At 36.6% G+C, this 18,081-nt stretch overlaps 1 protein-coding gene across 8 annotated transcripts in view; it reads right to left on the reverse strand.

Moving 5' to 3' along the window:
* Positions 1 to 4,536: 4,536 nt before the first annotated feature.
* Positions 4,537 to 18,081, reverse strand: part of LOC122789971 (muscleblind-like protein 2) — a 938,268-nt gene continuing 924,723 nt past the window's right edge. For 6 of the 8 annotated variants that reach the window (XM_044057472.1, XM_044057473.1, XM_044057475.1 and 3 more), the window contains one exon: positions 8,253 to 8,371. Coding sequence is in view for 2 of the 8 variants with exons in the window: in XM_044057477.1 (XP_043913412.1) it covers positions 8,232 to 8,371 (140 nt within the window). In the remaining 6 variants the exon portion in view is untranslated. Of the gene's footprint in view, positions 8,372 to 18,081 lie in introns of all 8 variants that reach the window. The other 2 variants (XM_044057477.1, XM_044057479.1) reach the window with 2 other exon arrangements.

Consider the following 18,081-nt stretch of genomic DNA (forward strand, 5'->3'; position numbering starts at 1 on the left):
GTAAAAGTAACACTTGTTTTATGCCTGAACCTGACTTTGTTTAGATTTTTTTGTATAGTCAGGTATTTCTTTCTTGTATTTGTCACTTCATCTTTTACACTGAATTAAGGAGGGATAGGTACATTTGAGCCATATATTACTAAAAGGAAATAGAATACTTAGGTTAGATCACTGATTCTAGTTATAGGATTAGTAAAACTATTAAACTTGTGTACTTAAGTGTGTATAATCTGTCAGAGATGATGAATATTTCACTTCAGCTAGACATGTTGGCCGAATACTAAAGCTCTAAGCCTAAACCAGAGAAATGTTTCAAATTAAGCATTCAAATATACCTGAACAGTAAAATGATATGCACATTTATTTTTTCTTTGCTAATTATCTTTCCTTCTCTATACAAATGAAAATATTTACATAATCATTTTTTTTTGTTTTGTCTGCATTGGTTTTGCACTCTCTATATACAGTTTCTTCTGATATTAATTACAGCATCTATTCACAGTCTTTGGTTGAGGCAAGACAGTAATTGGGGGGGGGGGGGGTCCACCTGAAAAATACTAATTCTAACTGCATGGTCAATAAAAGTCTACTAGGGTATGACACTAGCCAGCTCATCCACAGTACAAGTTATTACTCACAGGTAACAAACTTTTCACACCTTAGCTTGAAAATGTGACTTGGCGCTACAGCTCTGAGCTTGAAAAGGCTACTAATTCACCTGTTTGTTCAAGATTAACATTCAAATGCACTTTAAAATGCTTTGGCAGAAGGATTGCCATTTGTAATAATCAGAGAAACCTAAGTCATTAAAAAAATCAGTGCTGTTGGCTGATGTTAAAATCATAGTACTTTAACTGTAAGCCAGTGTATAGAGATGATAAGAGCAAATTATCTTCTCATAAGAGTGCATTGTATCCCAAGAAAATCCATAAAATTACATCAGGGAGATAAAACTATTTCTAAATGAAATCACACTGCATGATACTCCCACATCAAGTTATTTTGAGATATAACAAGATAAGAAATTGTACTAACCACTTAGAATTATATATGATATTAATACAGCAGAAGAAGTTCAAGCTGTGATTAAAATGTTTTTTTTAATCCAGATTTTTTCATACTGTTGTCCTTTAAATGCAAATAATCTGCATTTGTATCCGTTTTAAAAGTTAATTTGAAGGTGGGATTACACTGACTGCCTGGTTTGTTGGTTTTTCTAACTAGGTTAGTCCTACTAGGTGAGGCCCACTTTCACTGGGGGCCCAAGGGGAGACAGAGCCCAAGACGTTTAAATTAGTTCTATAGCAATAAAGAAAATAAAGTAAAACAACAACAGTAACAGCAAAAAAAAAAAAAAAAAAGCAACAAATAGCATAACATTAGAATATTTACAAGTAGGGAAAATAATGAAAAAGCTAAAGCAGCAAACTATATACAGTGACGTAAATACACTGAAGTTTTAAAATGCATTTCAAGAATACTGACAAAATTTACACAGAATAAAAAATAATATAAAATATTTATAAAACGGACATTATGAAACAAGCACCTACATGTAAGGAAAAGGTCAGCACACGGCTGAAAATGAGGGAGGATTGGTGAAGAGAGCTTTGAAGCAGAATGAAAGTATATAAGTATGAAGAGGGAGTGGGGAGATGGAACTGGGAGACGGAATGAGCAAGTTGGTGATGGTGTGAAAAATTAAGGGGGAGATTTAATGTATGAATATTAAAGAGAAAAACGTATGACAGAAGAACAGTAGATAAGATATAGGAAGGATATATTTGGAGTTGAGGTATGTAAGTAAAATAAATTGACAGAACTGGTTTAATAACTATTAGGGTGACCTGAGAATCTATACGGCTAAAAAGGAGTCTTCAAGTTAGGAGAAGCTAACATTTGAACAGCCTAGGAGGCACTGTCAGGCAGAAGAGGAGCATGTACTTAAGAGGAATATAAGTTAAGACATCATAGAAATTTGAGATACTAGTTGGTATGACTAGGGTCTTAAAGGTTGGATAATTAGTTACAGTTGTAAGATGACCCAGGAGTTTGCTCCATTCTGATATGACAGTTGCTTAGTACTCCATGATTGAGTTATAGGTGTGAAGGTAACTTTGATTTGAGGCACACAGGATCCTTACAGGAGCATGCTAGCTATAGAAGATTTTTAAGAGATGAGCATGACTGGGAATATGATTCTAAGTATTAATTCTAATTTTTTAGATATGTGGCAATAGTAAAATTCCACTAAGGGACAGGTTTATCAACATCTAAGGGACAGATGAGTTATGCATGGCTGCATAGTATACTGGTGGTGATTGTGGGGTAAAAATTAAGATGAAGGATATCTCAATATAAATACTGATCCAGAAACTGGCTGTGTTATCTGATCATGGGTTCATGGCAACAACATGATGTTTCTTTGAAGTACAGGAAGAATCTTAAACAACTGGATGCAGTGTTACCCTATGCAACCAGCAAGATAAAACATTTGACTAGTTCTCTTTTCTGTCCTTGTTTAAAGCTGCTTAAATCCAACAAAGTAATAATCATGATAAATATTACTAAAATATTTATCACTCAGATAAAGTTTTTTAAAAACTGAGTTGTACATTTGGTTGAAGATCAACAGTGTGATTCTTGCTGTGACAAAGCAGATAGTGAAAACTATCAGTACTCCCAGATCATTATATATATCTCATTCTGCCAGATATAGTGACCATAGAGATGATTATGACTGTGGAACGTTCATGCAGGTTTTCCCCAGCATAAGAGGCAAGGTTGAACACCCCCCCCCCCCAAACAAACAAAATATTCAATTACAAATTCAGGCAAATTATATGCCATGTTTTCTTCAGAGATCCATTTTCATAGTTTCAAATTTTTAATGGTGTTAACATTTAAACAACCAACCCATGTCCTTTTTAAAATGAGAAGTTCACAAACAGAACACTAAAATGCAGAGACACTGACCATATTGAATGAACACTATAACACAAAAGTATCAGAAGATACGTGCTTTCATTTTAATGATAAAAATTCTTCAGATAAAATATTATCAAATCTGGAAAGCTTATCTAGAACCTTTTAATCATATTAAGAAATCATGTGACAACCAAGCCGCCAAAGAAGGAATTACAAATTAACGAGCATGTTTGGTACACTTAAAACCTATATAGCACAACTACAAACACATTAAAATTCAAAACTGTCCATTCATAGACTTACAAGTGTTTCTTTTTTTTAATTGTATGTGTATATATATATATATATATTTATATATATATATATATATATATATATATATATATATATATATGTATATACATAATGAAAAATGACCTCAACAGAGGACGGTTTTATCTGGGCAGTGCTTTTAATTTAATAAACACACAACAGAGGTTTGTTCATCTAAACCTGGCCAACTTGCAGCATTAAGTCGCAGCTGCCAGTAAAGTTCCCTCATCTCTAAACTTTAATTCTATAGTAGTGCTATATAGGTTTTAAGTGTAGTAAACATGCTCTTTAATTTGTAACTTCTTCTCTGCGGGGCTTGGCTGCCACATGATTTCTTAATAATGATTAAAAGGTTCTATATAAGCTTTCCATATTTGATAATGTTTTACCTGAAGAAGTTTTATCATTAAAACAAAAGCGCTTATCTTCTCATACTTTTGCTTTATAGTATTCTTTCGATACAGTCACAGTCTCTGCATTTTAGCATTCTGTTTGTGAAATTCTTAGTTTGTCTTCTTATTTATGCTTTGTTTTTTTTTAATGCACAAAATAGATTGTGAAAAATGAGTGTCTTATGGAACACACAATGGTAGGCATAAAAATGTCCCCATCTGTCACATATCATACTGTATGGTACATTTATGGCTATTGGAGATGAGTACTCAACAGATCGAAACATAATTGTGCACTACTAACATGGTGGGTTGTATTCACCATTATTATTAATTAATACTTCAGGGCTAGTGGGTCTGTAGCAACTGATAAAGCCTTGTAAATAATGGAGCAAGACTCAACCCAGACAGTGATGGTGGTAAGTTGCCTCCAGTGGGAGCTCAGCAACAGATCCCCTCATTACCATAATATGATAATGAACCATAGTCTACTGTTATGATAGCCGATTGTGCATTATTTATGAATCACAGTCCCGACAGCAGAAATTAATGCATGAAAATAAAGGCATCTTAAGTATGTACTGCATGCCTTACCAAGTAGCTGTGCAGTAGATATATCTGACATGTTTTGAAATAAGTAGGCTTATAATTATATTTTACATTTTGTAAGGTTAATGCAGCAGGGTCAAGACATTTAGCATGTTCTCCAGGCATGCCAAGAAAAGAGCTGTTACCTTTGATTTATAACTTAGGATTCAGAATCCCTCTTTAATGTTTTCAGCATTATATTTAATTGCCAAGTTAGAATTGCTGTATAAATGGAAATGATCCAAAAACCAGAATAAATGAAGCAATAATTCCAGTCATGTAATTAAGATACTTCATAAAGAATGTACGCAAATAATTCACTGATATGATTTATTCAGGTTTATGCCCAGCATGAAAGAGGATGTGTATTTTAATTCTTATTCTGTCATCTGTCAACAATTTAGCTCACTGGTTTATAATCCCTCTACACACTAAGCTGAAACAGCATACTAGAAACTTGGAAGCAACCCAAAATCTTTGTCATAATCTTTTATACATCACTTTGCAACTCTTTCTCCATGTATTGTGCTGCAGGTTTGGATTTTCAATTGTTGTCCATCTGCTGTATTGTAAGCTATGGCAAACTACAAAGCTTTTACAACAGCAAAGCAACATCATGCTTTCAGATAAGTTTTATAGCAAAAAATGCCTCCTTGTCAAAGCCTTAGTAATACCTATCTCTTTTACAAACTTTCCCATATTATTACAGACTTTTTTATATTCAAAATAAGTTCCGAATATTTCTTTCAATAACTATGTACATAAGTGCAAAAAAGATGTGTCTCACACATTCGTACACTAACTTTTATCTGTTAAACTGCAGCATAATTATATCCTCAACACTGTTAAGGGGGTTATTCCACACTACTTCTGACATGCAGTGCCAAAATCTAAAACTGTTCTGACACTGAATTTGACTAAAAAAAATGTATTTAAAAAAAATCAAATTAGTCTGTCTTGAAAAACTGCATAAATTAATAAAATACATTTGTAGCTGAAAATATGCTCTTAAAAGAAAATACAGTGGCAGCAAATTTTAAAATTGGTGTACTTTTATCAAAAATGTTGGCATTATTTGAGACCAGGGCTGGAATAAATTTATTATGAAGTGCATTGCCCTAGAAATACCAAATACTGTGGAATAACCCTATTCACACAACGAGTTCTACACGCTATAAAACCTGACTCTAAATCCATGTGTTGTAAACGTCTTTGACTGAAAAGTGACACAATGACATAGATTCAGCTCTCACATGGGACTTTGGGTTTTAAAAATATTTTACCACTTCTTAGTCTGACAGTATCGAACTGTACCTTTAACAAGTTCATGCTGTTGCACATTTTAATTTACATGTGAAAACTTCACAAATAATGTATACAAAGGTAGCCATGTTGCAGTTTTGTTGCCATAGCAACAACTTAATATCATAATTAGTTAACAATGAATCTATCATTGTAGGAGTTACATACAAAGTTAATTTTGTTCTTTTAAACTGTAAACTATACAAACTAGTTTCTGAATTTAGTTTATGCCTTATCATGCTTAAGTGTGTTAGTTAACATTGCAAAAAAATGACGTGGGTACCAATATGATATTTAAAGCCCTACACTTTTCTTAAACACTCCTTCAAATTAAATTCATTACTTACTACCATAAATGTAAAAATAACACACAAATGAAAACTAATATAAAGCAAATTAAAATATGTGACATGAATAAACATGATGCTCTCTAATAACCTAATATAATGCAATCATATGTACAGATGGATGAGGCTGTGCTCTAAATCCTCTAATATTATCACTAATTCCACAATTACATAATTTAAGGACTTTTGACAGGCACATGGTAAAATCAGGTCAACAGCATATTAAATCCATTCAACAAGAATGGGGCAATATGTTTCCTCACAGAGTTCATTTTGTAGGTTACATTTTTGAGAAATATACAACAGATAAATATTTTCTTAATAATTTGGGGTCACAATATGTTATATAATAAATGTTATGAATTATAACAACCTATAAAAAAGTAAATATTAAATCAAACTCATATAGACTAGCACATATAAAACAAAATGTCATGGCTGCTTGAGAAAATGTATTTGAAGAATAACGTGTCATTAAAAAAAATAAAAAAAAATACTGTAGTGACAGAAGAAAAGAGCATCTTTGATCTAAAAAAACTACAAATCTAATGTCCTTTTATAAATTATTTCCAAATACAGCTTTGCTAATTCTGTGTTTTAGAGATTTAATTGTATTAAGACTTACGTAACATCCACATTAAATTCAGCTTTCTGTATGACCCGTTTTGTCCAAATTTCATCAATCGTGCACATTGCTTGCATAATGCTGAGACATTATGGAGAGTGAAACAACTTTGGATAAATTAAAAAAAATAGGTCCATAAAATGTGGAAAATTATAAAATGGAGATGTTAAGAGAATTAAAAAATATTGATTCAAGGATGTTGTATCTGAACATTTCATGGCAATCAAAAATATACAGTTTCCTGCCTATGACACTGTTTAGAGTCACTCATTCATTCTGTGACTTTATATAGCATGTGTGAATTGCGAAATTTATAGTCTGAAGACTTTTTTCCTCTTGAACAAATCAAAGTAAGTAATTGCACAACTAATTTAAATAGTTCTACCTCAAAAATGGCATTTCATCCAAGATTGTTTTTTTTTAATTTGGTGACAACTTTAGTGCGTTAAGCTTTCATTCCAAAAGTCCATTTATAAATTACTCTATGATTGCCAGCATTTAAAAAAAAATGTGTGGCACCTAATGAACTACCCTCAACATTCTGTACAACCACTCCCCTACAAATGAACCTTGAATGATTTCTCAGTGCTTTAATATGAAATGAAAATGGCTGTTCTATACATTTACATTCTTTGCACATCTGTGCCAGGTTCATAGTAATGAAATAAAACTAAACGGTCAAAAATGTTTGAGCCCTGTTTTAAGCAACCAATTCCAAGCAAGATTAACTGCAATCTTCCTGACTTCACTTGACTTGTTGTGATCTTTTTTGAGTCAGTGGCACAGTTGTGCAAAACCCATACTTACACATTAAATCATAGCAGACAGTACCAAAACCATGTTTCTCCTTTCCCAAAGTCTGTGAAAAAACAGCGCTTTTGAATTTTCATGGAACTTCATGCCTGGCTCTGATGTATTCATAGTAAACTTTAAACTGGTCATATGTGATTACAAGAAGAAATGCTACTTATACTGTGTTACACGTGGCACTACGCTATACCCACTTGGTTTCTGTACTCTTTACCTGTATAACAGCCTTCATAAATACATTCTGAATGCAGATGACTGTTTAATATTCTGGTCTTCCATTTCAGCTATTTAAGTTACAGGCACAAAAAAGAAACATTCCTGAAAGTGGAGCCAGAACCTAGACTTGAAACAGCCCTTCCATGTTTTACATGAAGAAAATACAGTCCCTTTCACTATTAGGAGTTTCTAGTCTACTCTTTGAACACTATAAGAATACATAATAATTCTACAGCTATTAGTAAAGTGAATTCTACCAACTTTTTAAATATTGTAAAATAGTACACCGCTAACCACATTCTTTAGCAGGCATGTAAGTTCCTATATGATGCTGCTTTAAACATTATAACGCTTGATAATTCCCTCCATCAACATGTACTTCTAAAAAAAGACTTCATGGCAATGGAAAACATGGTGTTGGCTGTACCTGTACAAATATATCTTTAAAACAAACTAATACATTATGATGTAAACAAAACAGTAAGATAACACTTAAAAAAGACAATAAACAATTATCATCAATAATGTACAGTAAACCAGCAGTCCACTGTTTAGATGCACTTATCATATGGTCAATATAATTGATTACATGTGTTACAGCAATCTGTTATAAAAGTCTATTGATCTCTACACCTTATATAGCAGAGCACTGTGTATATCTTAATTGTTTTCTTATGTGGTTGGTTGACATTCCCATTTGTTGGTTTTTGGTTAGCATGATGGCTGCAAAAGGCTTACTGTAGAAGTGGCAGAAGGGGTAGGAAGGGAGTATTTACAGAAAGGCCGTGTGCAGCTTCCCAAGGAGCACTCCTGGTACTCCAGGATTCTGTTGATGACGTCAGCGTGGTCTACTAAAAAAAAAAGTAAAATGAGAATGGAATGGAATAATATTACTGCTTTAATCAGATTTGTTTTTCATACTGATGTTTAATTTTGTGTTTATTTCTGACTTGTATTTCAGTTAAAAAAACATTCTGCACAGTCTTGTAAATAGTTCTAGTTTTCTTTTTACAAATAAGGATTAAGCAATAAGACAGCTGACTGGACTCTATTAGGTATCAAAATAATTTCAAATCATTACAAAAACATGAGATACTTAACTAAGTTATTAAAAGGAAAACAGTCTAATGTTCTACACACAAAATGTTATAAAATAACCTTATTTCACTGTGCAACAGAAAGCCTTGTCCATCACAGATTACTTTAATTGTGTAATTCAGGCAACAATGCATCTGAAGAAGGCAGAATGCAAGGAGTTCATGATATTGTGGAATTCACCTGCAAATACAGCCTAAAGGTTTAATGCAATACATTTAAAAAATAAGCTACTAAGTACTCATATAAAAACAGTGCAGAGGAAACAAGGTTCTAACTGGAGTTTTTTTTTTTACATATATGTAAAGGATGTAAATATGTCCAATTGTAAATCTAGTTTGTAAATTCTCCCACTGAAAGTGGTATATTCTGAAAATAGTCTGAAAGAGAATCCCCACTTGGGGATACAGAAACTGAGCTCTCCTGAGACTGAATCAGAAATCTGAGGAGAAAAACACATGTCTGTCCCATCATCTTCTTATCCAGATTCAGAATCTTGAATCTCTTCAGGAAAAGAGACATCTCTCTGATCTGACATCTGATTTAGTGCTGGGTCAAATACATTTTGATCTGATTAGTTGGTTTGCTTCAAATCAAACATTGTGCAAGTGAAGAGGTAGAAACTAAAATTAAATCTGCTAGACATACTAAAATGTTCTTTATATTGATCACTGTTGCAGTAACCTTTGCTATACGGGGTACATCCTTCCAAGGATTCAACAGCCATCCAGCTTCCAAAACATCAGGGCATGTTCCACATGCCCAAGCATTAGTTACCTTCAGCTGAGCTGAGTGAAGAGAGAGCTCCCCTGTGGGCTTTTCAGGATCGACAGTCGGCTTATGCTGTAAATTTGCTGGGCAGATAAGTTCCCTTTGGGGAAAAAAAACTTCAGCATAAAATATTTATTGTTCTGATGTACTTTTCCGCTTAGGAAGTTTATTTTGCATCTAGGAGTTACTATTTTAATGCCTTTTGATGGCATTAACAGGGGGCACACTTTTTCTGTTGAGAAATTATTTTTACTTTACATTTTGGGGGCTGATAAAGTGTTTTAAAGTAGTTTGACTGTATTTTTATTTATTTATTTTTTTATTGGAGAAAAGAGACTTATACCAACTTTAGAGTTTTACTAACTTATGCTGCTTGTTTTCTTCAGGGAAAAATGCACCATTTTGGCTTGACCATTGAACAAAATACCGGCTGCATGGTCAGTCTTTTCTTTCAGCCACAAAACAAAACACTTAAGCAAACATCCTTTGCCACCACAGCAGGCTTGCAATTTGTCTAAAACACAGATAGGGTCTGCTGTGGCCACAGCTGTTTCCTCAGAACACTCATCTTTTATTCCAAATCCCTCTGTTTTAGCACCTATACGCACTATGGACTGCGGTTTAGCCGCATACTCGTCAACTCTTGGGGTCCCCTCAGTGAGCAAGACAGTGCCACTCTTGTCAGTGCTGGTAGAGGGAAAAGGGAAGACTTCCCTGTTTAGTCAGAATGCTGTGCCCTCCCCAGGGAAGTTGCTGATACCATTAATAACATTGTTTGCCTGATTTCTCCTGTCAAAAAGAAACAAAAAAATAAATAAACATGTATCTACTCCTTCTCAAATTTCCTTATACAGGAGTAGTTTACTGGGTCAGGTTCATGGTTTAATTCAGGGTATTGACTCTTCATATATGATAAAAGAAAAAGGGACATCTCTTTTCATGAAGAGATTTAAGATTATAAATCTGGACAGGAAGGTAATTGGACAGACGGGTTTCTCCTCAGATTTCAGATTCAGAATCAGAGGACAGCTCAGTTTCTGATTCCCCATGAGGGTGGGTTTCCCTTTCTGTCAGATTGTTTTCAGAATATGCCTGTATTTTCATTGAGAGAACACTAAGGTTTCTCAGTCCCTCTGAAAAATACAATGAACTGTTACAAAAGGAATTTCTAGAACTTCCACCCATTCCTTTAGGTTTGGAGAACACATTGGTCACTGCCTGCAGTTCTACAGATTGTCAGCCTGCTGTCACTAGAAAGGCAGATAAAACAAACTTTATACATTTACAGACTTGACCCAGTAGCTATAAGCCTTAGTTAATCCTACTGCTGCTAGACATTATACTCCTTCTGAAAAGGATGGGAAGTTTACTGACAAGTATGGGGAAAAAGTATGCTTTTGCAGCTTTGATTTTCAGAAATTTGATTTGTCAGGCACATATGTTAACATTTATTCTAACTAATTGTGAAAGTATGAGGAATGTTTTGTTGTAATTTCTTCTTGAGAGAAAAAAATCTGCTTTAAATAATTCAGTTTCTGCCATTTTACAGGTCACTAAACCTTGATTACTATGTGTATGACTCAGTTGATGCTTCTTCCAGAGCTATGGCCACTGCTACTGTTTTGAGAAGGTTGGCCTGGCTGCATTGTCAAAACCTTCCAAGTGATGTGAAAATGAGATTTTTAAATTCTCTTTTGGGTAGAGATTTAGTTTTTGGGTCCTCTGCTGTAGATGTTATCAAAAAGTGTGATGAAAGGAGCAAGATGATTAAGGGAATTTCTAAGATTTTTCAGCCCTCCTTTTTCAATTTTTAAAAGAGGTTTCTCTAACCCTTCATCCAATTTCAGCAAAAAATAAAAATAAATAATAAATAAAATAAATAAATAAATAAATAAATACATAAATAAATAAATAAATAAACAGAATAAACAGTCTAGCCAAAATGCATGTAAACAGAAATGTCAGAAGAAATGGCAGGAGGAGTTTGAAAAAGAATACAGGAACCCCCCCCCCCAAAAAAAAAAAAAAAAAACAAAGAAAGGACAGCTCACCAAGTCAAAATAACTATTTATTTTATTTAACATTTTTTTTTATTTAACATTTGTTTACCAGGAAAATCTGACTTGGAACAAAGCCAATTTTCAGTGGAGGCCTGGGGAGAAAAGCTCCAGAAATATGTCTTTGTAAGGTGGGAGGGAACTGGAGTACCTGAAGGAAACCCACACGAATGCAGGGAGAACATGCAGACTCCATACAGAAGGTGCCCCAGCCAAGAATCGAACTGGAGAACCTCTTGCTACGAGGTGACAACGCAACTGCTGCACCACTGCACCACATATTTAAGGGACCTTGAGCTCTACTCCCACACTAGCAGTCTCTTTTCCCATCCAGAAAGTCTGAATTTCCCCTTTTTCTTTAGGAAAAGATAGTTTCAGACAAATGGTTTCTAAATATCCTTCATCAAGCTTGCAGATGGTAGTGGGAGGAAATTTCTCTTTTCCAGAGGGTAATTCTTCTCCCATCAAGCTAGACTCCTCTATTTCCCCCTGTCCTTCGACACATACTGTCTCACGGAGAGATAGAACCAGTTCCTACTTCCCAAGTTGAGAAAGGATTTTATTCAGGGATATTTTCAGTGCTAAAGAAAGAAAATACTTGGAGACCAGTTCTAGATCTTTCTTTCATAGAACTCTTTGCTATAGTGCCCAAGTTCAAAATGATGTCACTTCACAACCTGCTACCTCTTCTTTATTTAAGTTTCTTGGTAACACTAGATTTAAAAGATGCTTATCATCACATCCCTGTTCATTTAGACTTCAGGCATTTCTTAGGGTTTTGTGTATCTGGATCACATTATCAGTTCTCTGCCTTACCCCCTGCACTATCCACTGCACCAAGAGTTTTCATAAAGTGTTTATCTCCAGTTATAGCTCTCTGCATGCAACAAGGTATCCACGCTTGCTAAGATAACAAGTTGTCTAACTATGGAAGAGTCCTTTTCAAAGTGTGATGAACCTCACATTTGGGCGAGAGATCTCTTGCACATGCTGAGATTTCAAGAGAGCATTCAACATTCTTTTTTGATCCTTCACACAGGATTCTGTTCCAGGGATGTCTGCTAGACACCGCCATTCAAAGAGCTTTTTTTCCACAGGAAAATATAGGTCTATATCTAGATCTATTTTTAAGGTTTTCCACTCAGACTTCAGTCACTGCAAGGGAATACCTCAGGAATTTGAGTGTCATGCTATCTATGATCCTCATGATACCCTTGGCAATATTTCCCAAGAGAAAGATATGACAGTATCCGAAGTCTCTTTTGTCCCAGCACCAACATCTTTTGTTTTTTTCAAATTCTAGTGCTGGGGTTTGTCAGAGTAGAAGTCACTTGGTGAAGACAGCAAATTTCCTTACATCCAGGTCTCCCCATCTACCTCTCTGTTCCAAAGCAGTCAGTCAGCAGAGATCCTTTGGACTTTGCTTAGGGAGCTGTTTAAGGAAGGATAAAAGCGCATGGAGTGTGGAACACCAAGGACATACCCAAGCATATAAATATAAAAGAGATGCTTGCCCTGATCAAGGCACTGAACTCTCTGAATCATGTCTGGTCCCTGGGACCTCTACAAGTTATTACAGATAGTCCACAGTGATGTGGTGCATCAACAAGCAAAGAGGAACCAGGGTTACCCTCGATGCACACTAGCCATGTTGGGATACAGCTTCACAGCACAATCACTTGAAAGGCATCATACATCCTACCAAAGCAAAACTGTGTCTCAGACAAGCTGATCAGACTAAAGGCAGACCCTCACAAATGGAAATTAGATCAAGGTGTCTTGTGAGATTTGATCCACTTGTAAGGAGTTCTTCAAGTAGACCTGTTTGCTTCCTCTCTGAGCAATCATCTGCCATGAGATTCTGCTCTAGGACCCCATTCAAGAAGACCTGGAAGACAGATCCCTTTTTCTTTCCTTAGACAGGAATTTCCCTGTATGCTTTTCTACCCTTTCCACTAATTTCAATCATGTTGATTTAGAAGGAATCCTCCCAAGATCATTGGGGTGACTTCCTTCTGACCCAGGCAACAGTAGTTTCACTACTTTTACAAATGGCCAGGGGTAATTACCACAAGGTTCCTCACAGAATGGATCTACTCACACAAGATTAGGAGTGCTTGGAACATCCCAACCCCAACCCCAATCAACTTTAAGTGAATGCCTGGATGATAGAGTTTTAATTACCTTTAGGCACCTGTTTAATGAAGATGTGCAGCAGGAAATAATGGCAGCAAGAAATCGTATAGAAAATATTATCGAATGGAAAAGTTTTACTTGTTGATTTAATCCTGACCTCTAGGCAATCCCTGTATGGAGTTTGTATTTTCTTTCTGTGCCTCTGTGTGGGGTTCCTCTCAGGTTTATATCACTTCAGCAAACCATCACGTCAACAAACGGCATTTCTTCGGAAATATATATATATGTGTATATATGTATACCAACTCAGAGACTGCACTATGGTGAGGAAAGTGCAAATTCCCCGATTTTCACTGTACCACGATCCTCATTATGAACAATTCAATGAATGGCATGTTCAATGTAATTGCAGTAAAAATGCCGTTCGATGAACTGTTTTTTGCTGAATTGATAAAGACCCATTCCTCCCACCTCCCAAAACATGGAGAGTGTTTCCATCTCAAACTCACCCAAGAATGGAATTGTAAGCAGCAGCATAGACTTTAGATGGTGCCCTATATGGGGAAGGGTTGTACAGACTAACTACTTTGGGCATCCACTGTGTGTGCAGTATCCTCAAGACAGGACAACGTGGATCACAAACTACCCACTGTGTCAGAGCTAGCCACTTCATTCTGTAAAATATCTAGCTAATTCAGTCATGTTGATTAATGTTGCCAAATGGGTAGGGGCATTTGTTGGTGATAAGTGGGTTGAGGACCTGGAACAGTCTAACTTATACCAGAGACCCGTGCTAAACCTGTGAAGGGTGTATGTGCCCCCTACTGTTCAGTGTCTGTCTGCCATAAAGCCCAGCAGCCCTGGATCAGTAAGTTATTGTCTGGCTGATGTCCAGTTACCCAGCTTGGGTCACATGGACTAGATGGACATAAAACCAAAACCAACTTGCCAAACATGAACTTAGAGTTGCTACACTCAATGTAGGTTTGAAGGAGTGCACATGATGGTAAGGAAGAGGCTGGACATCCTATGTATCCAGGAGACAAGACAGAAGGACAGTGCAAGAAAGCCACTTGGCTTGGGGCCCAGAATCTACTACTCAGGAGGACAACAGGCTAGATAAGGTGTGGGAATTGTGCTGTGGGAGAGACTTCAGAAGACACAAACTGGTGTTAACAATGGGTAACCATAAAGCAGGACAACATGAACTGATGTTGATAATGGGTAATCTGAATGCACATATTGGGCAGATACAGCAAGATACGAGGACTGTCTGGATCCACATGGATGGAACACAAGAAATAAAGGAGAGGCCACTCTAGACTTCTGTCTGGCAAATGTTGATGGTGGCCAATGCATGGTTCAGCAAGAGACAGTAACAAGATCACATACAAGAGTGGCTAGCATGCAACTCAGGTAGACTTCTAGTAAAGTAAGGGAGGTGGGGTACAATCAGTGATTGGAATGTTATCCCCCAGTGAAACAGTCAGCCCACAGCACGAACCACTAGTTACCAAAATTAGCTGCAAGCAATGGTCAGACAAGTTTCTAAGGTCAACAGATACCAGGCTGAAGACCTGGAAGTTGACTGGAGAAAAAGCACAGCCATTTAAGGAATTACTCGGGGCTCTGGCAACTCAAAAAGAAGAGAAAATAATTGGAGTAAAAGAAGAATGACTGTGTCTCAAAACAACATGTGTGAGGACTACAGAGCATATACATGGCTGAGACAGGTGTGGAAATAATGTACATAAGGAATAATGGTGGTGGAATGTAGAAGTCCTGGAGGTCATCAAAAGAAAAGAGGGCTACAGGAAAAAGTGGGAGATATAAAAGACTGACCGCACTAAGAAGTAAGTACGTAGATGGATGAGTATTCTTGAAGACGCTACTTAATTGAATAAACGTCAAGAACTTGCTTAACTGAATAAAGTACTTGAAACTTCAACAAGACATTTTATTACTCCAACAGGGAGGGCACTAGAGAGAGAGTCTCCTAGATCTGCTAGCTAAAATGATTTTATCTGGACTAATCTTTTGTCCTCTGCTTTCAAGAAGAAAGGTCACAATCACAACTATGGACAGTCTACGGGTATCATACTCCAATTACACTGCAAGCAAGCTCTGGAGAGAGTGACTGATAAATGAATATAAAGAGTAGTAGAAAGTAAGATGGAAGATGAGCAATTTGGATTCAGATCAGGATGTAGCACAACTGATCGGAAATTTGCAGTGAGACAGACACTTGAAAAGAAGCTAAAGATGAGGAAAGAGTCCAATGGCCATTCCCAGACTTGGAGAAAGCATATGACAAGGTCCCAAGAAAGATGATTTGGGTAGTCCTGCAGTGGTTCCAAGTCCCAGAAACACTGACAGAATTAGAGCATGCTATGTACAAGGACCCAATGACTCAAGTATGAAGGGCGTTTGATCCCACAAAAGGGTTCCGAGTGGGTGTACACCAGAGTTCATCTCTGAACCCACTGCTGTTCATACTGATGACGAAGTACATTAGCAAACAGGTTGGGTGGGACAGATCAACAAAGTTGCTGCATGCAGACAATGTGGCATTACAGGCAGACCATGAGCAAGAACTTCAGCAAATGATAGGGGAAAGGAAGGCAAAACTGAAGGCACATGGGATGAAACTGATTACGGATAAGACAGTTGTAATCACAGAAATTGGGGGAAATCAGAAGATACTGAGCTAGAAGGGAAAATAGTGCAACAAGTTAACAGCTTCAAGTATCTGGGAGGGGATGTTGAGAAGAACGGAAGTCTAAATAAGGAGGTCGAAGCTAGAGTCAGAGGGGCTGCAGCCAGCTGCCACACAGTGTCGGGGTAGTGTGTGACAGAAGAATGACAAAGAAACTGAAGAGTAAGGTTTACAAAAAAGTGGTGTGATCAACACTACTGTATGATACAGAAACCTGGGCAGTAAAGGCAGAGCAGTTGTGGAAACAAGAGCTGATGGAGATGAAGTGCCTGAGATGGGTGGTAGGATGCACACCTTGGAACAGATGAACAAATGAGGACCTCAGAGCAAAAGCCAAAGTAGCTTCAATTGCAGAAAATGTCAAAGAGAACAGATTAAGGAGGTTTGGGCACATGAGCAGAAAAGCAGAAGACAATCTAGTGAAGAGGATTTGGGGCAGACAGGAAAAAGGCAAGAGGAAACAAGGGTATCCACCAAAGAGTCGGCTGTGTTAGTGAAAGAAGACCTATGACAGTCAGGCTTGAGTGTCGAAGAAGGTAGGAGAGTGGTATTGAATAAAAAGAGATGGCCACAGTTGACACAACCTAACCCCATGTGTAAAGTGGGGAAAGAGGGGGTGGATGATGATGAAGATGATTTCTAGTTGGTGCCAATAACATAACCAACACCAATTCAGTATTGGTGTTTCTGTCACTTTACAATGTGAGTTTGAGTTACTACCCTATGCCTTTCTTATGGGTCTGTATTAGTTTGCCAAAATATATTTTCAGCAAACACCTCTTCATTGACATATAATCAATGAAAATCACTTCCGCAATTCACGGAATTTTCCCAGAGCAATGAGACAATTGCCCTGCAGCACAACAGAACCAACGACTAACTAAATCACACCCACCCAAGTTGGGGGCTTCACTCCACCCCCCCCCCAAAGTGGGGAGCTGCCATCCAACTATATATACCAATTCCAAGATTGCACTACATTATAGAAAAGGACGAAGTTGTGTAGTTGGCCAGCTACTTCATTGCTCTGGGAAAATTCCACTAATCGCAGAAGTGATTTTTGCTGATTATGTGCCGATGAAGAGATGTTTGCCGAAAATATCTTTTGGCGAACTAATACATACCCCCTTTCTCATTCCTCCTTCACCATTCATTTATCTGCCATTTCAGCACATCTGCCCATGGATCTTGCTCTTTCAATTCATTTTCACATCAAAATGTTTTTGAAAGATGTTTTGTATAACGGACCTCCAAAAAACTGGCGGCTCCTCCTTGCGATGTTAATTTGTGTTAGAGAAGGAAACACATGCTCTATTTAAACCAGGTAGTCTCGCTGACTTGAGATTCTTAACATGAAAACCTGTTTTACTGATTGCACTCACTTCAGCAGTGATAACTGAGCCACAAGATCCTGTGATGAATCAACTCTATTCCATTTTCCACACAGACAGCATTTCTTTCAGATCCAACAGGTGCTAGAAGCAAGAGGTTCACATCACAAAAACAGTTGATTGCACAAACCCCAAACAAAATTATACAGATAAGAGTTTTCCTCACAAATACTTACAGACTTCATCAGATATTATTCATCATAAATATAGAAAATGAAGCTACTATTTAAAAACTTTTTTTGTGATGTGAACCTCTTGCTTTGCATTTTCTTTGTTTGGTTACTAGGGTTTATTTTAGAACAAATCTTTCTTTTATGCCCAAATTGGTATCCAAGTTTACTTTAAGCCAAACTATCCATCTCCCTGTTTTCTTTCTTGAACCTAAAAACAAGGGA

This window comes from Protopterus annectens, chromosome 15.part0 (genome assembly GCF_019279795.1).
Source record: "Protopterus annectens isolate FY-2018-M chromosome 15.part0, PAN1.0, whole genome shotgun sequence".
In the NCBI taxonomy this organism is placed as follows: Eukaryota; Metazoa; Chordata; order Ceratodontiformes; family Protopteridae; genus Protopterus; species Protopterus annectens.